The sequence below is a fragment of the Mirounga leonina genome, unplaced genomic scaffold, assembly GCF_011800145.1.
Source record: "Mirounga leonina isolate KUSES-001 unplaced genomic scaffold, KU_Mleo_1.0 Mir_488, whole genome shotgun sequence".
Taxonomy (NCBI): domain Eukaryota; kingdom Metazoa; phylum Chordata; class Mammalia; order Carnivora; family Phocidae; genus Mirounga; species Mirounga leonina.
The window spans coordinates 1,772,667-1,795,658 of record NW_023270777.1 but is presented as its reverse complement, the minus strand read 5'-3'; the positions used below and the strand labels follow the sequence as shown (position 1 = coordinate 1,795,658).

General features: G+C 47.1%; 1 protein-coding gene and 1 pseudogene across 1 annotated transcript; one reads left to right on the top strand and one right to left on the bottom strand.

Moving 5' to 3' along the window:
* Window positions 1–11,963: 11,963 nt before the first annotated feature.
* On the bottom strand, window positions 11,964–16,789 carry LOC117999898 (polyunsaturated fatty acid (12S)/(13S)-lipoxygenase, epidermal-type-like). The gene is given in 12 exon segments (XM_034989298.1): window positions 11,964–12,005; window positions 12,204–12,327; window positions 12,444–12,613; window positions 12,856–12,942; window positions 14,705–14,914; window positions 15,009–15,148; window positions 15,472–15,633; window positions 15,778–15,881; window positions 15,972–16,094; window positions 16,183–16,264; window positions 16,423–16,619; window positions 16,728–16,789. Coding segments are annotated over 12 exon segments (1,503 nt in total).
* A 2,287-nt stretch (window positions 16,790–19,076) lies between these two features.
* LOC117999897 lies at window positions 19,077–20,763 on the top strand (annotated as a pseudogene).
* Window positions 20,764–22,992: the final 2,229 nt, after the last annotated feature.

The following is a 22,992-nucleotide window of genomic DNA, read 5'->3' as shown; positions in this document are numbered from 1 at the left end:
TCACTCATTTACACGTATTACAGGGTAAATGGTACCTCCAAGGCTTGGACCTCCGAGTGGTTCTCGGGGGGCTCTTGGGTCTGGTACTTACTGCTATTCCCCCTCAATGCACTTTATAGCGTCTAGAATGTAAAGCTGAAATCAATTTCTCTAGCTGCTTTCAATCTTTCACGAACAGGTTGAAATCTGCTGTGTGGACAGTCCTCCCTCTTCTGTGCCTTTCGTCCCTGCTCACCTAGACCTTTTGCTTCCTTGTTCTCTGCTGCTGGGAGCGTCAGAACATAGCATGTGGCCAGTTGGCCATGTCTCTGCAGTCTGCCCCTCGCCGGGTCTGCCAAAGCCCGGAGAGCTCCCACCCAGCGTTTCAGGGAAACAGCCACAGCAGTCGCGACCCGTTCAGTTGCCACTAATCACATCACCCCCGTTAACAAAAGACAAGCCCCGTGTCAGGCTGGCTTGCGTAATACAGGGGATTCACCAGTTTATACAACAGAATCTAGGAGCATGGCAGCTTTAGGAGGAGTTTGATGCAGTGTTTTCTTTCTTTCTTTTTTTTTTTTAAAGATTTTGTTTATTTATTTTGACAGAGAGAGACACAGCGAGAGAGGGAACACAAGCAGGGGGAGTGGGAGAGGGAGAAGCAGGCTCCCCGCAGAACAGGGAGCCTGATGTGGGACTCGATCCCAGGACCCTGAGATCACGACCCGAGCCGAAGGCAGACGCCCAACGACTGAGCCACCCAGGCACCCCGATTTTATCTTTTTTTTTAATTTAAAGATTTTATTTATTTATTTGACAGAGAGAGACACAGCGAGAGAGGGAACACAAGCAGGGGGAGTGGGAGAGGGAGAAGCAGGCTACCTGCTGAGCAGAGAGCCCAATGCGGGGCTCGATCCCGGGACTCCAGGATCATGACCTGAGCCGAAGGCAGTCGCTTAACCAACTGAGCCACCCAGGCGCCCCATTTATTTTATTTTTTTAAAAAAGATCTTATTTATTTGAGAGAGAGTACGAGAGAGATCATAGAGGGAGAGGCAGAGGGAAAGGGAGAAGCACTTTCCACTGAGCAGGGAGCCCAATGTGGGCCTCGATCCCAGGACCCTGGGATCATGACCTGAGCCGAAGGCAGACGCTTAACGACTGAGCCACCCAGGCGCCCCTTGATGCAGTGTTTTCAAAGTTGCGGTTTCTCCGGATCTTTCCGTCCTGCCTCACACGGGGTCAGCCTTGTCCTGAGGCTGTTTCGATCACAGTGGCAAAGCCGTGGTACTTACTCCAGGCTTTACGTGTGAGCCCGATATGATCTAGAAAGGGGCGGGGGAGGCATTCCAAACGAGGCTCCTGAGAGTCACCCAGATGAGGCCACAGAGTCTACACCACCATTCTGTAATCAGTGGCTGTTTCCAAGCACAACCCCGTGAACATTTCACATCACTAGAGCTAAAGAGAACATTCTAGGCGCCTGGGTGGCTCAGTTGGTTAAGCGACTGCCTTCGGCTCAGGTCATGATCCCAGGGTCCTGGGATCGAGTCCCACATCGGGCTCCTGGCTCAGCGGGAAGCCTGCTTCTCCTTCTCCCACTCCCCCTGCTTGTGTTCCTGCTCTCGCTGTCTCTGTCTCTGTCAAATAAAAAAAAAAAAAAAAAAATCTTTAAAGAGAACATTCTAGAAGCCTTCCCTGACAAAACAGCAGATAACAATAAAATAAAATAGCACGATCAAAAGCCAGAGACAATAAAACAGTGCTTATATGTACACCAAATTGTTAAATGTCACGAAAGACTGGAGATATTTAAGATGCACAAGGAGTTAGATCAGTAAGGAAGCTACCGGAACAAAGGCAAAAACCAAGAAGAGAAAAACTTGGGATTTAGTGAGCAGAGGCTCCGACGTGGGAGAACAATAAAGGCGAATTCCAGAATAAAAACCGTTTATCAGAGCTGAAGAGCAGCCAGTTCGGGTTGGTGCAGGACAGAGGGCTCTGGGAAGGGATAAAATGTCCCTGATGTATTATCTCACATACTTTATAATTAAAAAATAAAATGGATAGACATTTTACAGAGGGGATGGAGCACATGGGGGACAGTGAAGGACAGGTACGTACAAAATTAAGCAAATAAAAATCAAGGCAATTATTAGTTTCCAGGGAAGCAATGCTGGGCAAGAAAGGAAGTACAATCTTGTGCTTATTGGACTCTGCAGTGAACAATATTTACGTAATAAAAAAAATGTAAACTCTTGAATATCGATTTAACAAAAATTTAGGTATAATTGTACGGGAGACCCTGGGGGACGGTGGAAATTCGGCGAAGAGTCTAAGACAGCTAATTGCTCATTACTGTTGCAGAAAGGCAAATAATCAGTGAATAGTTTCTTTTTTTTTTTACAGTACCATTTACAGTCAATAGTTTCTCAAACAGATTGCTCCATAAACAGAAGTACGAGGGTATTATTTAGAAATGAATATAAGCATCAGAAGAAATATTTCAGCAACGTGAAATATGGCTGTTTCCAGGGAGCGAGAAGGCAGGGCAGAGGATCATTTCCCCCCTGGGACGTTCTATCTATTTTATATAAAGACATATCTGAAGCGATAATGTTCACGGTTGATTATTCTGGGTAGCCAGTATGCAGGTGTTTGTTACATTATTCTCTGGGGTATATTCCACCATGCTGCCCCACGAGCAGGGGCCGGGTAGAAGGAGGGGGCCCCGGGCTCTCAGCTGCGTCGCCCCACAACCTGTCCTCAGTGACAGGTAGTTGGGAGCAGGATGAAGAGGGTGAACATGTTTTTGGAAAAGTGCATCAAATGCGAATAGCCTTCCGACAGGAGCTAGAGGGAAAAGGAGCTCTGAATTCTTGGTCTTACCAGCCTGGAGTGGGGTTTCCATCTCACTGGGAGGGAGAAAGGAATGAACAGATCTGGGTTTAAGTGCCACTTATTAAAAATAAACCGAGTTTTAATAGATTCTTTGAATAAATGTTGCTTCATTTGCTGTATGCCCATAGGACCATGTCCAGGGATTTGAAACGGTTCCTTTTTAATCTTTTTTTTTTTTTTTTGAGAGAGAGAGAGAGAGAGAGAGCATGCTTGAGCATGGGGGGGGCAGGGGCAGAGAGAGAGAGAGAGGGAGAGAGAATCTCAAGCAAGCTCTACACTCATTGCAGAGCCAACACAGGGCTTGATCTCACAACCCTGAGATCTTGACCTGAGCTGAAATCCAGAGTCAGAGGCTTTACCGACTGAGCCACCCAGGTGCCCCTGGAGGAAGAGTTCTGACCGGATATGGGGGACTGGTTTTTCTCTGTTTCCTTCCAAGATGCCGTAACCATGAGTGTAAGCAAAGGACCCACAGTGAGAGAGTTGGAACAGAGCTGAAGTGAGTGGGAAATCTGGACAGATTTTAGAAGCACGTGCGGGGAGCCATGACTGAGGAAGGGGACAGAGGGAGCCGCGGGCCAGGAAAGGGGAGAAGCAGTTTGCATTTGGGAAGGAGCTGCTCATTCTTTCAGATCCTTAGATGGAGTCCTGAATTCCAGATATAAGGCATGATGAAAGAGAATTGGGAAGAAATAGATTCAAAGAGATATGAATTCAACAGGATATTTGATTCTTCCTCCCTCTCCCCTCACAGAATACCCAGCTAGATGTTCACTTGTTAGGCAAAAACCCACAAAGGGCTCTTTTCTACTGGAAGTAAACAAACTGGAAAGTACCTGAGAAAGTGGAGGTGTTGCCCTGGAATAGAGCTCTCTGCACTGGGGCATTTCTGTAGGCGGTGGAGGCCGCCCCCCCACACCCACTGTCCTGTTTCCGTGAGAGCCCAGCTCTGCAGGGAAAACCCAGCTCTGCAGGAAAAAGGATTGTGGAGGGAGGATGTGAAGCACACAGAGCTCCCTGAACCGATGGTGGGAGCTGAAATTGGCTCAGCCACGTTGGGAAAGTTTTTGGCAATATTTACAAAGAACGAGCGTATGCATAGCCCAGGATCCAATAACTCACTCCCAATTATCCATCCAACGGACGTGTTCATGTATGTTTGCTGAAAGACATGCACTATAAGGTTCATAATATGCATAATAGTCCCCGACTGGAAACTGCAATCAGGAATGAAACGAGCACATTACTCATGGTATATTTGCACAAAAGAACTCCATGTGGCCTCGAGAACGAAAGCACAGCTCATTAGCAGCCATGCGGATGAACTTCACAAACATGGTATTGAACAAAAGAACATGCATGAAGCGACTTTATTATACAAAGTACAGAGACGGGCAAAACGAATCCACGGGGCCAGAGGTCAGACCGGTGGTTACCCTTTGGAGGAGGGTACTGACTGAAAGGGGTCATGAGAGAGACTTCTGGGTTGTTGTTTTTCCCTTTTATCTGGGTGCTGATTATCTGAGTGTGTTCAGTTGGAGAAAGCCATCAAGCTAGTAACCAGGCACTTTTTTAAATAAAGATTTTATTTATTTATTTGAGAGCGAGATAGCGAGAGAGAACATGAGCATTAGCAGGGACGGGGGAGAGGGAGAGGCAGGCTCTTTGGTGAGCAGGGAGCCCGGCCGCGGGGCTTGGTCCCAGGACCCTGAGATGGGGTGTTCCCAATATGGGAAAGTCTCTGTTATTTTTCTGACCTCTAGCCCTCTGCATTTAATGTTGGGGGTGGGGTGGAGGAGATGGGCTGTAAGCCCCTGGTGCATAACTGTCCAGATGCATTGTTGGCTCTCCCAGGTGAAGACAGACAGGTATTGGGAATCACTGGAGACCTCGAGATGGAAGCATGAGTCAGTACCAGCGAAGTGACTGGTATCGGGGATACTGAAGTGAGGATGATTATGAGGGTTTGAAACTAGAGGGAATCTAGGCTTTATTGGTTTATTTATGGCCCACGGGTCTTGGGCTAATAGACATCTTTCCCATTAGGTTTTAAAAAAATTAATAGACTATTATTATTTTTTAATTTAAACTCAATTTAGTTAGTGTATTATTAGTTTCAGAGCTAGAGTTCAGTGATTCATCAGTTGCACATAACACCCAGTGCTCATCACATCACGTGCCCTCTTCAATGCCCATCACCCAGTTACCCCATCCTCCCACCTACCAACCCTCCAGCAACCCTCAGTGTGTTCCCTATGATTAAGAGTCTCTTATGGTTTGCCTCCCTCTCTGTTCTTATTTTATTTTATTTTATTTTTGTTTCCCTTCCACAATGTTCATCTGCTTTGTTTCTTAAATTCCACATATGAGTGAAATCATATGGTATTTGTCTTGGAGAAAGGGGAACCCTTTTACACTGTTGGTGGGAATGCAAACTGGTGCAGCCACTCTGGAAAACAGAATGAAGCTTCCTCAAAAAGTTATAAATGGAATTATCCTACAACTCAGCAATTGCACCACGACATATTTATCCAAAGGATACAAAAATAGTCATTCAAATGGGCACACACACCCCAATATTTATAGCAGCAACGTCCACAAGAGCCAAACTATGGAAAGAGCCCAGATGTCCATCGACAGATGAATGGATAGGCTTTATTTTTTAGAACAGTATTAGATTTACAGAAAAATTGCGTAGATAGTACAGAGAGTTCCCACATGTCCCTGCCGCCCATCGTGTGCATAGTTTTCCCTATTAATGTTCCACATTAATAATAATACATCATGCATCGTGCATTAATATTTTACATTTGTTACAATTATTGAACTGATATTGACATAGTAACGGAAGTCAAGTAACTATATGAACTAATGTTGAAATTTACTAAAGTCCAGAGCTTACGTTAAAATTGACTGTTCTGCAGTTGTAAGGGTATAATGACATGTATCCACCATGACAGTATCATACAGATTAGTTTACTGATCTAAAATCTTCCGGTGCTCCACCTGCTCATCCTTCCCTCCTCCCCCACAACCTCTTCGGCAATCACTGATTTTTTTACTGTCTCGATAGTTCTGCCTCTTTGAGAATGTCATATAGTTGGAATCATGCAGGATGCAGCCTCTTTAAACTGGCTTTTTTTTTTTAACTTAACAATATGCATTTACACGCATTTAGGGCTCGTCATGTCTTTTCATGGCTTGATAGCTCATTTGCTTTCATCGTTGAATAATATTCTATTGTCTGCATGCACCACAGTTTGTTTATCCACGCTCCTATTGACGGTTTTTGACAATTCTGAAGAAAATGGCTATAGAGATTCACGTGCAGATTTTTGTGTTGACATAATCGCTTAACCACCAGGAGCGCAAAATTGCTGAAATTTAGCTTTGTAAGAAGCTGTGCAACTGTCTTCCAAAGTGGCTTCTCATCAGCTCCACATTCTTGTCAGTATTTAGTATTGTCCGTTTTTTTGTTTTTTATTTTAGCCAGCCTAATCAGTATTTGGTGGCATCTTGCTGTTTTCATTTACAATCTCCTAATGACGTACGACATTGAGCATCTCTTCATATGCTCATTTGCCATCTTCTTTTTTTTTAATTTTTTTTTTGAGATTTTATTTATTTGTGAGAGAGAGAATGAGAAACAGAGAACATGAGAGGGATGAGGGTCAGAGGGAGAAGCAGACTCCCCGCCGAGCAGGGAGCCCGATGCGGGACTCGATCCCGGGACTCCAGGATCATGACCTGAGCCGAAGGCAGTCGCTTAACCAACTGAGCCACCCAGGCGCCCTCATTTGCCATCTTCTTTGATGAAGTGTCTGTCCAGATCTTTTGCCGATTATTAAATTTGTATGCTTAACGGCGGTAAAATGCACGTAACATAAAACTTACCATCTTTGCCATTTCTCTGTGTACAGTTCAATCGCATTAAGTGCATTCACACTGTCGTGCAACCCATGCCCAGAACTCTGTTCATCTTGCAAAGCTGGAACTCTATATCCGTGAAACAAGTACCTATTCATCCAGGATTGGCCACCCCCACCCCAGACTCTTGTGACCAGCATTCTATTCCTGTCTCCATAAATCTGACTACTCCAGGTACTCCGTAGAAGTGGAATCACGCAGGTTTTGTCTGCGTTTGCCCATTTGTAAAACTTTGTTTCCTGATTGTTGAGTTCTTTGTATACTTCGGAAACAACTCTCTTCCGGGATATGTGTTTTGCAACTATTTTCTCCTGGTCTGTGGCTTGTCTTCTCATGCTTTTTAACAGAATCTCCAGCAGACCACAAGCTCTTAGGAAAATGAAGGTGTTACGGGGTCTGCAAAGAGGAACGAGGAGCTCTCTGCAAGGAGTCCTTGAATACTAGGTCTGAGACCTTCAACTGCTTCAGGTTTTAAAGGATACTGGGAGCGTTGTTGAAATGTGTACTCTGTACTATCTACTCAATTTTTCTGTAAACCTAATACTGTTCTAAAAAATAAAGCCTATCCATTCATCTGTCGATGGACATCTGGGCTCTTTCCATAGTTTGGCTCTTGTGGACGTTGCTGCTATAAATATTGGGGTGCGTGTGCCCATTTGAATGACTATTTTTGTATCCTTTGGATAAATATGCCGTGGTGCAATTGCTCAGTTGTAGGATAATTCCATTTATAACTTTTGGAGGAAGCTTCGTTCTGTTTTCCAGAGTGGCTGCACCAGTTTGCGTCAAGGGTCCAGGGAGGGGCACGTGGGGTCTATTTCCACTTTTAGGGGCTCTGCTTCCTAAATAGGTCCTATGTCTATTGATCTTGTAGCCAGAAGGGACTCAGGAATGTGAGTGTGTTCTGAATGAGGGACTGTCAGAGGGCCTGGGTAGTGGGAGGGGATAAGATGTCCATTGACTGGGATTATTATTTCAACCAGTGTGTTTAAGGGTATCTGGGGAAGATGGGGCAGATTCCGCAGAGTGGAGTCTTTGACACTGACATCTGTTGGATTCTCCTCCTCTTCCTCCTCCTCTTCTTCTTCTTCCTCCTCCTCCTCCTATTCTTCTTCTCCTTCTTCACCACTTTTAACCCACTATCTTGTTTCTGGCGATATTGACCAGTGTCCCAGTGTATTCAAAGTTGCAGGGAGGTCAAGGGTAGCTCCAGGCCCCTGGGATGATTTCCCTGGAGTTGTTTCAGCTGGAGAGCCATGAGCTTGCTTTGCTAGATCCCTCAGCTTTCTCAGCCTGCACGCCTTGATGGTGACGTGCTAAAGCGTGGGTCTCAGAGAGAGGGGAACTCTGCTTAGCTAACCTGATGGCTTTGAATAGCCTTTCTTTGGCACAGAGCCCATTGACAACACTGGTAACGAAAGCGGACGCCATGTAATCCTAGAGTTAAGCTCAAGTAATCCTTTCAGAGGTTTTGTAAGTGGAAGTGGTGTTTATAGTTAGAGACTGATTCTGTGTGGTCCGCACCCTTGAATCTTTGACAAGTCAGTTTTAGATGGAAGTCCATGGGTATAGAATCTAAAGGCTTTTCTTTGATCTGTTCAGCTCTGTGATGGGTCGCAGTATATTTTGGTTTAACTGTACGTCTTTATTAATTTTGGTCTTCTCAAACTACAGGGAGACATCTCTGGGTCCCATGAGAAACTGCACTATTGATAAAGATCTGAAAGCCTGGAAAATAGGACCCTAAAACTAACCTAAATAGTGCAGAAAAATCCCTGCCTTCAATATAGTTTCCCTTTCAGGTCTTCACAAAGCCACAGCATGATTTGCAACTGATGACTTCCCCTTGGTCCATCTGTGCCCAGTATGGGTCCCCTTCAGCTCAGTCACATGCTCGGCCCCGCTTTAAATCTTGGGGTTTCCTTGTGCATAATGATGATCTCTACTATTTGTTGAATGCTTATTAAACCTTACATATTGTGTTTAGAGCAGTGTTCACAGTAACTCTTTTAATGTCCAAGCAGCTCTATGATGTAGGTGCTATTGTTTTTATTTCGTAGATGAGTGTGCAAGGACTCTGAGATGCTCAGTAATGTGTTACGGATCATACAGCAAGTTAGAGGCGGGGCTAGAAGTGGACTCAAGTGTGTCTGGCTCAAAAGTTTGTGCCCTTAACCACTACTCCAGACTTCCTCTATCATCTCACACTCTGAGATTCTTCCCTTGAGATGGTCTCAAATCTTTAGGTCTCACTCACAGCAGATGATCTTGTTTGAATATGACCTAACCTTGTTTTGACGTGGAGGGTTTTTCCCATTGCCTAAAGGTTTTGCAGTAGTGAGGATGGGGTGGAATTTCCCAAAGTCACCTTGACAAGTTTGTTATTAATTTTTTGATTCACGTTTCCTAATTTGAGATAATGGATGCAAATAACTGGTAGTTTCTCCCCCTAAAGGGGATATTTGCTGAAGGCATAGTACCATGGCCATCTCTTGGCAGCCATACTCATGTTCCTATGTTGTAGAGAAAAAAAATTCTATATTCTCTCTCTCCCTCTCTCTCTCTCTCTCTCTCTCTGTATAGATGTTTACAGATCTATAGCTATAGAGGGATAGATCTATATCCATCTATATATCTTTAACTATATCTATATGTCTTTAACCATCTTCCCCATGGTTCCTGTCTCTGAGAAAGAAATCCACATGGAAATTTAGTGTACTTCTGGCATATGAGCCATCGTCAGAAACTTAACGACCACGTGTTTAAGTGTCTTGGCAGCGAGCTAGAAACCTCCCCGTGTCTCTGCTGACCTCTTTGCTATATTGCCTTGCCTTGGGGGCACAAATGGGGAGTGCAGAGAGCATGGTAGTCCAGCCCTTAAATGTTACCATCCTCCTGCTCACATGCTGGATTCCCGTGATAATGGTGGAAATCACTTCACAGTGAAATAGTCTAATATCTTTGATCATAACTAAGGGCTCAAATGGAGACAGGATTTGGTGGAGTGGTGAAGTCTGGGGAGAGAGCTCCCTAAAGTCTCTTGTTCCACCCAGATATCTTCTTCAGTTGCCAGATTCTCCACTTTCACAGTTATTAATAACAAGTTTGCTGTTAGAAAGCAGGTGCTGAGATGATTCGGACGTCACTATTCATCAAGACTCACAATCAATTTCTTGATTCGGCACCAGTCGCCTCGTATCACTGACTAATCGAAAAGTGTGCCATCACAGAGTCACATAAGTATTCTGCTTTTCCATCTGCTTTCAGAGGAGAAAGCTTGAACTGAGATTTTTCTCTTCTGCTGCGTCACAGGGTCACAAGACTGCCATTCTTAGATTCGGCTACTGCATCTCCCAAAACCTTGCCCTGAGTGGTCATACGATGAGCCCCAGAAGACAGTGGCGATTGCTTAACCAAGTGCTCCCATCCTAGGATGGGGGACCCTCACTAGCCCTCCACTCCATCTCGATTTTTCCACCCCACCCAGAGCTTACTGAAGGCGTCAGTTCAAAAATGATTCTGTTATCAACCACCCCATTCTGATCACTACAGAAACAGGACAGGTAGAACAAGTCACCAGTGTTCTGTGGAGTTCAGTGTTTCGAAGGGAAAGTTCCTACTTTCTTACCAACATGAGAGAAGGGTAGGGTTGTTTTCTCTCTAAAGCCAAGGTTGGGGGTGTGTGTGCAAGAGAATCTCTCCTAAACACTGAGGATGTCTGCTACAAAGGGAATGTTCTGGACAAATTCCTTTTGTGTCTCTAAATCCATTTTGTACTCTTATGCACTGTTGTGTCGTCCATGGGAGTATGACCTTATGGGATGTATATCTATATATAAATTTTTAAATTTTAATTCAAATTATTTTTTAATTTAAATTTAGTTAGTTAACATATAGTGCAATATTGGTTTCTGGGGTAGAATTCAGTGATTCATCACTTACATACAACACCCAGTGTTCATCACAAGTGCCCTCCTTAACACCCATCACCCATCTAGCCTATTCCCCACCCTCCTCCATCAACTCTCAGTTTGTTCTCTGTACTTAGGAGTCACTTATGGCTTGTTACCCTCTCTCTTTTCTTCTTTTCACCCTTCCCAAATGTTCATCTGTTTTGTTTCTTAAATTCCACATATGAGTGAGATCATATGGTATTTATCTTTCTCTGACTGACTTATTTCACTTAGCATAATATACTCCAGCTCCATCCACATTGTTGCAGGTGGCAAGATTTCATTTTTTTTTAAAGATTTTATTTATTTATTTGAGAGAAAGCAAGAGAAGGAGAGAGAGCACCAAGGGAGAGTGAGAGGGAGAAGCAGACTCCCCACTGAGCAGAGAGCCTGACATGGGGCTCAATCCCAGAACCATGAGATCATGACCTGAGCCAAAGGCAGACACTTGACCGACTGAGCCGAGGGGCCCAGATTTCATTCTTTTTGATGGCTGAGTAATATTCCAGTGTGTGTGTGTGTGTGTGTGTATACACACCATATCTTCTTTATCCATTCATCAGTTGATGGACATTTGGGCTCTCTCTATAGTTTGGCTATTGTAGATAATGCTGCTATAAACATTGGGGTGCATGTATCCCTTTGAATCTGTATTTTTGTATCCTTTGGGTAAATACCTAGTAGTGCTGTTGCTGGATCTTAAGGTAGTTGTATTTTTAACTTTTTGAGGACACTCCATACTGTTTTCCAGAGTGGCTGCCCCAGTTTACATTCCCACCAACAGTGCACAAAGGTTCCTTCTTATCCACATCCTTGTCAACACCTTGTTTCTTGTGTTGTTAATTTTAGCCATTCTGACAGGTGGGAGGTAATATCTCATTGTGGTTTTGATTTTTATTTCCCTGATGATGAGTGATGTTGAGCATCTTTTCATGTGTCTGTTGGCCATCTGGATGTCTTCTTTGGAAAAGTGTCTATTCACGTCTTCTGCCCATTTCTTAACTGGATTATTTGGTTTTTGGGTGTTGAGTTTAGTAAGTTCTTTATAGATTTTGGATTCTAGGCCTTTATCAGATATGTGGTTTGCAAATATCTTCTCCCATTCCATAGGCTGCCTTTTAGTTTTGTTGATTGTTTCCTTTGCTGTGCAGAAGCTTTTTAGGGGCGCCTGGGTGGCTCCGTCGTTAAGCATCTGCCTTCGGCTCAGGTCATGATCCCAGGGTCCTGATTGGTGGGCACGGAAGGCTGTACAGGAGGGTGAGGAGGGAAGGGGCTGGAGAATCAGGCTCGATCCTTCGGATTTCTGAAGGATTCTCTGGAGTGATGTCTGGAAGCTCAGGGAACCCCAGGTAGGGTGGCTTAGGACAACACTGTGAGATGGTACAGATTGTTGGCAGGTGGGTGTGAGTTGACACAGGCCAATGGGGAGGGATCTGAGCTTACCCCCAGTACTGGGCACCCTGCAGCCCGCTCTCTGATCTCTCTGCATCAAGCCTGCAGCTCCAGATCATCCCTCACAGCTTCATCACTCTTGTAGAAAAGACCGACCATCCCCTCCATGTACCCGCTTCCCAGGCAAGAAAGCCCTTGGTCTCAGGTGGCCGTCACAGGACCAGCTGGACCTATAGCCCCCTCGTTCTCTCCGGCAAGCCCACTGGGCCCCCCTTTCTATGTCATCCTCACCTGCTGATGATTCCCCACAGCCTGAGGGCATCTTGGCCATAGAGAGAAGACCTCACATCCAAGAGTCCACGGTCAGCCAGGTCGTCAGGAAGGCAGAGGGAACGATAGGTCAAGCAAGTGGTGGCTCTCTGGAGAATGTCCACGTGGCCTCCACTACCGGTGCTCACCACCTGAGGACGACCCCACAGCACATACACCAGGGTTAGCCATGTCAGGAGTTCAGGGTCAGATTCCAGGTCAATGGTCCTGCTCGGGCCCCTCTAAGGAAAGGCTCCTCAGGTGTGAGGCAGATCAGGGAGAGGCCTTCATGGAGGATGCTGGGCTTGTGGGGGGTTGGGAGGGTAAGTCAAACAACCTTCAGGATTCTCCCACTGTTGAACCCTCTGCCCTCTTTACCCATCCCTTTCCATACCAGATCAAAAATTCCCCATTTGGAGACAAGATTACTCCGGGCCAGGATGTTGATCTCCATGGTGTAGCGGAAGTGAGGGATCAGGAGCTGACTGGGGAGAAAGAAACAGGACCGTTATAGGGACCCCAGAATCCTAGGGGAGCAGAAATTAAAGGACCAGGGACAGAGAAGAAGGGAGGGGATGGGTCTCCATGAAAATGAGAGACCTCCCGTTGGATTGGATTGGATCAGGTTAAGATTTGGGAAAAGAAAGATGGGAAAATATCTGTCCAAGGCCTCCCAAGGTCAAGGGTTTTACAAGTTCACTTATTTGCACAGTCTCGCATTATTTGTAAGAATCCCAGGAATCTCTTGTCTCACACCACAAAACCTAGCAAGTTTCCCGCATATGGAACTATCTCATGTGTCTCTTACTCCCATCGAGAAAGTATCTCTGCTCCCTGCGAAGGCAAAGTCTCCCGTCCTCTTTTCCCTTCTCGGGATGTCACTCCTGCAATCTCTCCCTCTCCCTCCCCTCCCTTCCTCCCCCTCCACCCCACCTCTTCCTCCCCCCAACCTCTCTCCCTCTCCTACCCCCTCCACTCCCTCCCCTCTCTCCTCCCCCCTTCCCTCTCTCTGTCTCCCTCTGTTTCACACACACACACACTTCATCCTGGATACCCTGACAGAGGAAACCCTGGCCTCGCCCCCCACACACCCCTTCCCATCAGCGTCCTCATTTCTTGCTTCCCTTCCACAGCAAGTCTTCTTAAAGGAGGGACCCTGCACTGTCTCTCCCGCTCACCTACCACCACCCCCACTCCCCTAAGATAGCACTCACCAGTGGGTAACCAGAGGCTTCCATACTGACATCCAAATATGGCTTCTCTGTTTGTGACTTCTCAGCAGCATTTGACGCAGATGATCATGCCTCCCTCTTCAACACTTCCTCCTCTTGGCCGCCTTGACATCACGCCTTTTGTTTCCCTCCTGCCTCAATGGCTGTCCCTTCTCTTGCTCCTTGTCTGACTTCACTCCGCCCTCCCAGTTTATAAAGCCCGGGCACCCTCCACTTACGTCCTGGGCCGAATTCTCTGCTGTAGCTACAAACCCCAGACAGCTTCATCTAGTACAATGGCTTTCGGTAGCTCTGTTTTCTGAAAACCCCAAAGTCTGTATCTCCAACCCTGACCTGTTCAGGGACCCCAGGTTCCTATATCTGACTGCCCTCTGACATCTTCAGGTGCGTGTCTGTAAGTGTTGGAAACCGCTCGTGCTCAGAAAGAACCCTTGATTCTTCTCCCCACCGTGTAACACGGCTTCCTCTCACCCTTTCTCCTACCCAGTACTTCAATCCCTCACACCCTCCTCCTCAGCCATTATCCAGAGCCGTCTACAGACCTCTCTGACGGGAACGTCCCCATCCCTTACTACCCACCTGGCAACCTCCAGAGGCCACATTTTTTTTTTTAAAGATTTTATTTATTTATTTGACAGAGAGAGACACAGCGAGAGAGGGAACACAAGCAGGGGGAGTGGGAGAGGGAGAAGCAGGCTTCCCACGGAGCAGGGAGCCCGATGCGGGGCTCGACCCCAGGACCTTGGGACCATGACCTGAGCTGAAGGCAGATGCTTAACGACTGAGCCAGCCAGGTGCCCCTGGAGGCCACATTTCAACAACACTCCCAGCCCTGGGTGTGTGTCCAGGCGTGCACGTGTCTGCGTGTGTGAGTGCGTGTGCGCGCACGTGCATTTAAACCGAGATGGCTACTAACCCAACACGCCACAAGGTTAGACTCGGAGGAGGTGCTTACCCCAGCTGCGAAGGGGTGTGATCCAAAGGGCAATCAAATACAGAAGAGATGCTGACCTTGTAGATGGGATGCAGGCTGGGCAGGGTCCTCACTGTGGCCACAGAAATAACCTCAGCCATCAGGTGTCCCCCCAGGAGGTGTGACTGTAACTGGTGCAGCTGGAAATCAGAGCTACGGACCCAGGTCTTGGCCAGCAGCCAGGCCAGAGGGGGATCGGAGGGCAGGAACGGCATGGGTGGGGGGCGTCCATGATGAGGAGGCTGCAGCTAGAGCAGGGGAGAGAGTGGGGGCTCAGGACCCGTGTGCCTGAGTCTCTCAAGGGGACCCATGTCTGTGTGAAAGGTACCCAGCGCCTCTCACCTGGATGACCACGGGTAAGAGTCCGTCAGGCTGGAGCCTCAGCGTGACCAGAGGGGCGGCCACGTATTATTGTTTCAAGATGGTAACATTAGGCTTGACCCCCTCTAGGAGGGAGAACAGAAAGGAATAACAGGAGGAGATGGTTAGTTCAGTGGTTTTCAACCAGAGGTGATTTTTGCCCCCTCCCCCAGAGGATGTTTGGCAATTTGGCAATGTCTGGAGGCATTTTTGGTTGTCACAACGAGGGGAGGGGGGATTCTAGCATCTAGTACTACTAAAGCATCCTACAATGCACAGGACAGCCCCACAACAGTTATCTGGCCCCAAATCTCAGTGTCAAAGTTGAGAAACCTTAAATGTAGAGGGAGGAGGGTGTCGATTAAAGTATTGGTGGAGGAAATGGGGGGGGTAGGAGACAGAGGCAACATGGCTGGGGCTGTGGGTGCACACAGGGAGCTCAGCACCTGGAGTTCTTTCTCCAGCTGCGTCTTCAAGTCCTCCATCCCTGGTGGCAGCACCAGCCGGGCTGGGGGGCTGGCGGACCCCCGCAGGAGCATGGGGTTTGCACCGCTGAGGAACTGGTACCCAAAGAGGGTGTGATCCTTCCGGGAATTTCGAACCCGCTCTAAAGACATCAGTTGGGGAGCGTGCTGTGAGCTCTGAGCCCCTGATCCTACTAACAGATCACTCCCCCTACGCTCTGCCCCTCTTCTTTCAAAGCCCTGGTTTGGAAATACGTGCATAGGTTTGGGAGGTGGCAGTAACCGGCCAGCCAGAGCAGTCTCTGCACGCGGGAATATTCTTTGGAAATCCTCCAGGCTTTTAACTGGATTTGTGAGGTCCAGTGTCCCCTTGAGGACCACGCCCTCCAGCCTGTGGAAAGAATGGCAATGCTAGGAGATCAAGTAAGGACCCGACTTCCCACGTTGGGGTGCAAGTGCCCACCGTCCACCCGGCACATACGCTCTTGCGAGCGAGAAGGAGAAGTCGAGATCCTTATCCTCGTGGAATTTCTCATTCCTGGGAAGGTCCAACGGCCTTCTCCCTGCTACAGGCAGGATTAACCCATCTTTCCAGGAGCCCCACCTGGAGGAAGAAGATGGAATCGGTGACAAGGGGGGCGGTGGGTTTCTTGGGATCTGGTAGAGGGGCTCAGAGGCTTGCTCGGGCTCACGGGCACACCGTCTTCCTGTCCTGGAGTTCCTGTTCCCGATGCCTCTTAAACGGGTTCTGGTCGTTGCTCACGGTCCTGGCTGGGCAAGGGGACGCGAGCACCAGGTCTCCCCGGCCTCCGTCCGCGCGGGCCCCACCCTTGCCACTTGTCCCCTCTCCTGCACCCCATCGTCCCCCTCTTACGTCACAGCATCGCCGACCCCCTCTTCCGTGCCGCCCCCCATTGCCCCGCTGCCCTCCCCAGTGCCCTCGGGCAGGCAGACGACCTGGTTGCCCTGCTCCCAGCTGTAGCAGGGGAGAAAGGCCTCGCCTTTATAAAAATAAAACCTGTCTTCCTTGGAGGGGATGCTCAGTGTCGGTTCAACACAGGTGATTTGGAAGCTTCGTTGTAAAACCCGCTTGCTCTCCGATGCTACCTTGTCCTCTTCAGCACCCTCTCTTAACGCTCAAGAATCGGGGACCGCGGGCGATCTCAACACTCGCCTCACAGCACATCCACGGAGCGGTGTTGCTGCCATCCCTCGGGGACTGTCTTCTGCAGGTCACACTGCTGCCAATAAACCCTTGATCTTCTTCCCCTCAAACTGGAAGCCCTCTCGTCTTCGCATTGACTCCAACCCCTGACCGACTTCCCCTCCCATTCATTGTCCTCCAGAGCCTCAACCTCCACTTAGAGAAGAACTTTCGGACAGCCTGGCGCCATGTCCTGTCCACCGACCCTGCCTCCAGATCCCTACGTTTCACATTTCACTTGTCCGCCGATCTGAGCCAATTTATTATCACTTAAAACCCACCCGCAGGGGCGCCCGGGTGGCTCAGTCGGTTGGGCGACTGCCTTCGGCTCAGGTCATGATCCTGGAGTCCCGGGATCGAGTCCCGCATCGGGCTCCCTGCTCGGCGGGGAGTCTGCTGCTCCCTCTGACCCTCCTCCCTCTCATGCTGTCTCTTCGCAAATAAATAAAATCTAAAAAAAAAACCCACCCGCAGTATGCCGCTCTTATTGGGGTTTCTCTCTCTGTCTTTGAACTTTGTGCTCTCACACATCCTCTGAAGGAGAGCATGGAGAAATTCCAGGGACGTCACTCGTCAGAGGTTATCTCTGCCATCCACTACTGGTTGCTTGTGTGGATATGAAGGTCTATACGAGTAGTGTTTGGTTCTTGGAACAGTGTGTTTGGCTTCATGCTTATCCATCCTGTCGAAAGAACTCCTAGAGCAGGTTCTTTCAGTGCAATACTCCGCCACTTTTAGGCTGGATGCCCCATTGTTTGGCCTGGAGAAAACCGCAGTCCCGTGGCTTCTGCCTGTTCATGTGAAGCCAAAGGAATCACTGACACCCTCCTCCGTACCCGTCAAGGACTGCAGAGAAGTAGGAGGAGTTGACAATGGACCCACCTTCCCCCAGGGCAAAATGTATTAAGATTCTTTCAGGCCTTCTTGGAAGTCCTTACTAGATTCAAAAATCTCCGGTAAGATTCCTTCATTCAAAAGCCTCCGATAGCAAACACGAGTTTCTATTTTAAAGTATGCCTCCAAATTCAGAAGACAGATCATTCCCTGTTCCTCTGAAATGGGAATGGGGCATCAGAACTCTTCTGCTAACTTTTATTTCACTGTCCTACATACCAGGGATGGCAAGGGGAGATTCACATTCTGCTGGCTTCCCTGCAGTAGCCAAGGACCCAATAGAAGGCAGGTGACACATTTAAAATAGGATAATTGGAGGAGACAATGATGAAGGAGGGACGGGGTGAGAGACCCACAAAGGAATGCTACAAGATCCTGAGTCCATCAGCCCTGTAGCTGCCACCACCCGTGGGCCTGAGGAAAAGGTTACTAAACCTAGAAAAGAGAAAGCTTTCTAAGGAAGCCTTCCTGGAAAGGAACAGTGTCCTTCTGTCAAGTCACACAGCCTAAAATGAACTTTTAGGGAGGGACCCAGGGGAATAAACATGCTGACTTCATTCTCCCTCCCTATGACCTCCTGCTGAGGCTCTCCACTGGACAAACCCAGCTAGAAACCAGGGGGTATGAAAGCCCATTAATTAACCTATAAAAAGCTTCTTTTTTAAAGATTTTATTTATTTATTTGACAGAGAGAGACACAGCGAGAGGGGGAACACAAGCAGGGGGAGTGGGAGAGGGAGAAGCAGGCTTCCCGCTGAGCAGGGAGCCTGATGCAGGGCTCGATCCCAGGACCCTGGGATCATGACCTGGGCCGAAGGCATTGCAGCATAAATCAGGAGATCATTCCAAATCAGGACTTGAAGAGCTTCCTTGTTCTTAAAGGTGCTGCTATTTTGATGTAGAAAAGATAGTCTGCCCGGTTTTGTAAAAGTTGGACATCTAGGTTGTTTGCAATCTTGTGTAAGTATTAAAAAAAGCGTTTTTGCGAGGTGCCTGGGTGGCTCAGTCGATTGGACATCTGCCTTTGGCTCAGGTCATGATCTGGGGGTCCTGGGTTCGAGTCCCACATCCAGCTCCCTGCTCAGCCGGAAGTCTGTCTCTCCATCTCTCCCTCCTCCCACTCATGTGCTCTCTCTCTCTCTCAAATAAATAAAAATCTTTATTTATTTATTTTTATTTATTTTTTTAAAAGATTTTATTTATTTATTTGAGAGAGAGAGAGCATGAGAGGGGGGAGGGTCGGGAGGGTCAGAGGGAGAAGCAGACTCCCCGCCGAGCAGGGAGCCCGATGCGGGACTCGATCCCGGGACTCCAGGATCACGACCTGAGCCGAAGGCAGTCGCTTAACCAACTGAGCCACCCAGGCGCCCTAAAAATCTTTTTTTAAAAGTGTTTGCTAAAAGAGATCATCAGCCATATACATCATTTCTCAAATGTAGGTATATATGTAGTACAAAATCCTAGAAATGGAATGTCTGGGTCAAAAGCATGTGTACATTTGGCGTATGTAAAATTGCCTCCCGTGTAGAAGTTGTGACACTTTATGTTTGCATCAGCGAGTCCACTGATGTGTGAGAATGCTCACTCTCCCTCCCTCTCGCCAACAGTGTGTTGATGAACACTTTTACCCTAGCCAATCTGACAGGTGAGAAATGGTACACTCGTGTAACTTTAATTTCTGTTTCTCTCGCTCTCAGTAAGGTTGAGCATCTTTTCATGTTGTAGAAGCCACTTATATGTCCTTTTCTGTGAACTAGCTGCTCCATTTTTCTATTGGAGTTTGGTCTTTTTCTTATTGATTTGTAGGAACTATTTACATGTTAAGGAAATTAGCCCTTTTCCAGCTCTGTCATGACTAAAAGGGTCCCAACAGCAACAGTGTTTTTTTTCTACCTACATCAACTCCTTGGAGCCCAGATTGTGGTCCACAATATTATTCTCCACTAAAACCTAGCCTCCTTAGGGGGTACCTGGAGCAGGTAAAATTCAGGATACGCCTGGGACAGGCTATTGTTGCTAAAAATAAAAATAGAAAAGTAAGGGCACTCTCAAGAAAGTCACAGGCTATCCTGACAGGGCACAATGTCCAATTAGAGGGGCTCCCACTGGCTATGTGCGACATTTTGAGGAGCAAAAACCTAAATAAATGGGGCTAGTGGAAATAATAAGTGTATCAGTTAGAATGCTTTCTGTTGCAAGTAACCAAAAAGCTATTCAAAATGACCCAGGGGGGTCCTGGGTTCGAGTCCCAGGGAAAAATCATTATCTCAGAAAATAACAAGTCCATAAGTTAAGTTGGCTCTAGGGTTGTTTAGTTCAGTTGCCCTACAGCACCACCAAGGATGCAGGGTATTGTTTTTTCCATCCTTCATGACTTAGCTCCTCGATGAGTCACCTCCTTGGCAAAATGGTGCTGCTTCTGCAACAATCCCATACAGACACAACAACACGCAGTGGGAAAAGAAGGACCATTTCTTCCTGCACCGTCCTTTTTAAGAGTGGGCGAGGCCAGGGCCACCTCTGCCAGCAACACGTTCAAGGTAATTCAGAGGTCTGTGGGGGCCAGCCAGCCCAAGTCTGCTCACCTTCAAAGTCACCTCCCAAAACTTCCGCAGAGGTTAAGGAACTTTGGCTCTCCTCCGTCCCCAAGGGTCTTTCTGAATATGGGGAGGAGCCAAGGACCCAACTTGAAGAAAGCATCTCACATCTCTGACATTACTGTGAGCCATCCACAAGTTGGTGTCAGGAAATGTACTCACAACCTAAACCCAAGAGCTTGGTTCAAGGGGGGGGGGGGGGGTAGACAGCTATGAATGTCTCCAAAATGCACCTCCTGGATTTTTTCCAGGACTTGGTGTTACTGGTTTTGCTGGCATTGTTGGACTTGTTTTGGCCAGAGGTTCAGAAATAAAGAAGCTGGTGTATCCACCGAGGTTTGTGGGATGAGCTGTCTCTCTTCATTATCCACAATGAGCCATTCATCGTCTTCGTCCAGGTCAGTGGGGAGAAATTGTATGACTGGGGTTTACAAGGATTCATAGTCCTAGAAGATTTATAGAAGGAGAACTTTCAGATGCCAGAGAATGTGAAGAATTCACCTGGAAATAAGGAGATTGCTCCATGTTCTGCCCATTTTAATCAGTTACAGGTAAACATTGGAAACTCCATGCAGTAAACCAGTATTTCCACAGAAAAATGGCAGAGTCTAGAGGCTGCTTTCAGGCAAACGGGCTTGCATGATGGACACAAAGAGGGGCCACAGTGACCCCCTGGCTGAACACAGGCCCATCGGGGGACCCACCTCAAAATAGCCACAGGCCCTAACTGACGGATGGGCTACTTACAGCCAGGCACAGTTACCAAAAAGGGGAGAATTCCATACATCCCCGTACCTGCTCACCTTCCCCCTTTAAAAACAGCCCCCAGCCGCCGCCTCCTCGAAGACCGTCTCTCCTCTGCTGTCCTGCCCGCGCTCCCTTGCGGGGTAGTCAATGAACTTCTGTCACCTGTGTTCTGCCTCAGGTGAATTCATTTCCTGCCCGAGGATCAGGCTTCCACCTGATCCTCGCCCCACCTATGGGGGCCCCCATCCAATCGAGAGACCCCCCCCATTTAGACGTTTAGAGAAGTCAGTACTGAATGTTGTAAATTGTCTTTCTTCTTCAGGAAAAACTATACTAGGCTTCTTTGTTATCTCCGGGGATGCTATGCTGCAAGTGGACTGATGGGAAATCCTTCTACCTAGAGAGACAGTCCAGCCCGAGAACTCCCCATTCTCGTGTTATTAGTCATGCACATAATTAAAATGCCAAGTTAAAAATAAAAATAAAAACAGGGGAAGCTTTCACAGAAACCATCCAGCAGCCTCTCCTTTTCTATTTTGGCCAAAACTGGGCACCAAACCCAAATCCTACAAGCTGGCAGGGGAGATGGGACCCTGTCATCCCCCCAGCCTTATCAGGATTTCCCCAAGCCACATAAGGATGGGCGGACGCACAAACACACACGGGCCCCACCAGTAAGTAAACAGGGATAATGGATTAGGAAGTAGGCACCCAAGGGTGTCGGCTGCAATTAGTCTGGGAAAGACTTAAATTCATAATAACATTAAAAAGAGAAAAGTCACTGTAAATTGTTACCAAAAGGTATAATACAGAAGAGAGGGGCTCCATTTGGATTTTTGAACGTTTCTATACGTTTGGGGATGTTACTATCCGTGAAAGTGTGTGCTTCTTCTAAGAATACTTCCTTTTATAACGAACAGATATATGTTCATGCCCACTGGTAGATAGAAGAGGATAAAAACAGGCAACCGTATGTGAGCCAAACAGTCCCGGGAAAAATAGAAGCCGTCCCCAGATCAGCACACGTGGCTACCCATGACAACCAGGAAGAAAGGAGGTCCAACCAGTCAACCAGGACTGGTGCTCATGCTCCATGGTCAGGGAGAAAAGGAGTCCTGAGGTGCTGAATTAGCTAATGTCCTCAAGAAGAGCATTAACGTGCAAACACAACCCTGCCCTCTCCTAGGAGATGAATCCACTAGATGCCCCCTCAACCACAGTAAGACATTAAGAGTGCATGCGTATTTTTTTAAATAATGCTAACAAAGCAAACCAGTGTATCAGAATGACAGAACAAGGATTCCATAACTCTGGCCAGGCGAAACTAAAGGAATACATCATTTCAGGGAGGAAAAGACAGATTGAAAGTAACACCAAGAAAACATCAAAAGAAGTATTTTAGCAACTTTAAGAACGTATCTTATTCCTAGAGAAAAACGAGAACAAGCAGGAGCCAATGAAGTAATGAATTAAATCCCTGATGTTGGTGCTTTAAAATAGATTTAAAGGGGCGCCTGGGTGGCTCAGTCGGTTAAGCGACTGCCTTCGGCTCGGGTCATGATCCCGGAGTCCCAAGATCGAGTCCCGCATCAGGCTCCCTGCTCGGCGGGGAGTCTGCTTCTCCCTCTGACCCTCCTCCCTCTCATGCTCTCTGTCTCTCATTCTCTCTCTCTCAAATAAATAAATAAAATCTTTAAAAAAAATAAAATAAAATAAAATAGATTTAAATATAATGACAGTAAGTCTTTAATCATCACCTATGTGTTCATTTTGTGTACCATTTAAGGTGTATTCAAAAGAATCATTATGTTAAATATGTTAAATGATGTCAGTTTACATTGTTTAAGGAAATTTAACTTAATTACCTAATAACTTAATAACTTAACAACCACTGTTCAAATTTAACACTTATATTTCAAAGTTCTGTTTATAGATTATGTTTAATGTTTGGCATTAAATAAAATACACACGTGGGGGGAGGTTTCCTCCACGGGCAAAAAAATCCTCAAACTTTGAAAACCTTATCAACAATGAGCATAAACTTTGTCAAACAATAAGGA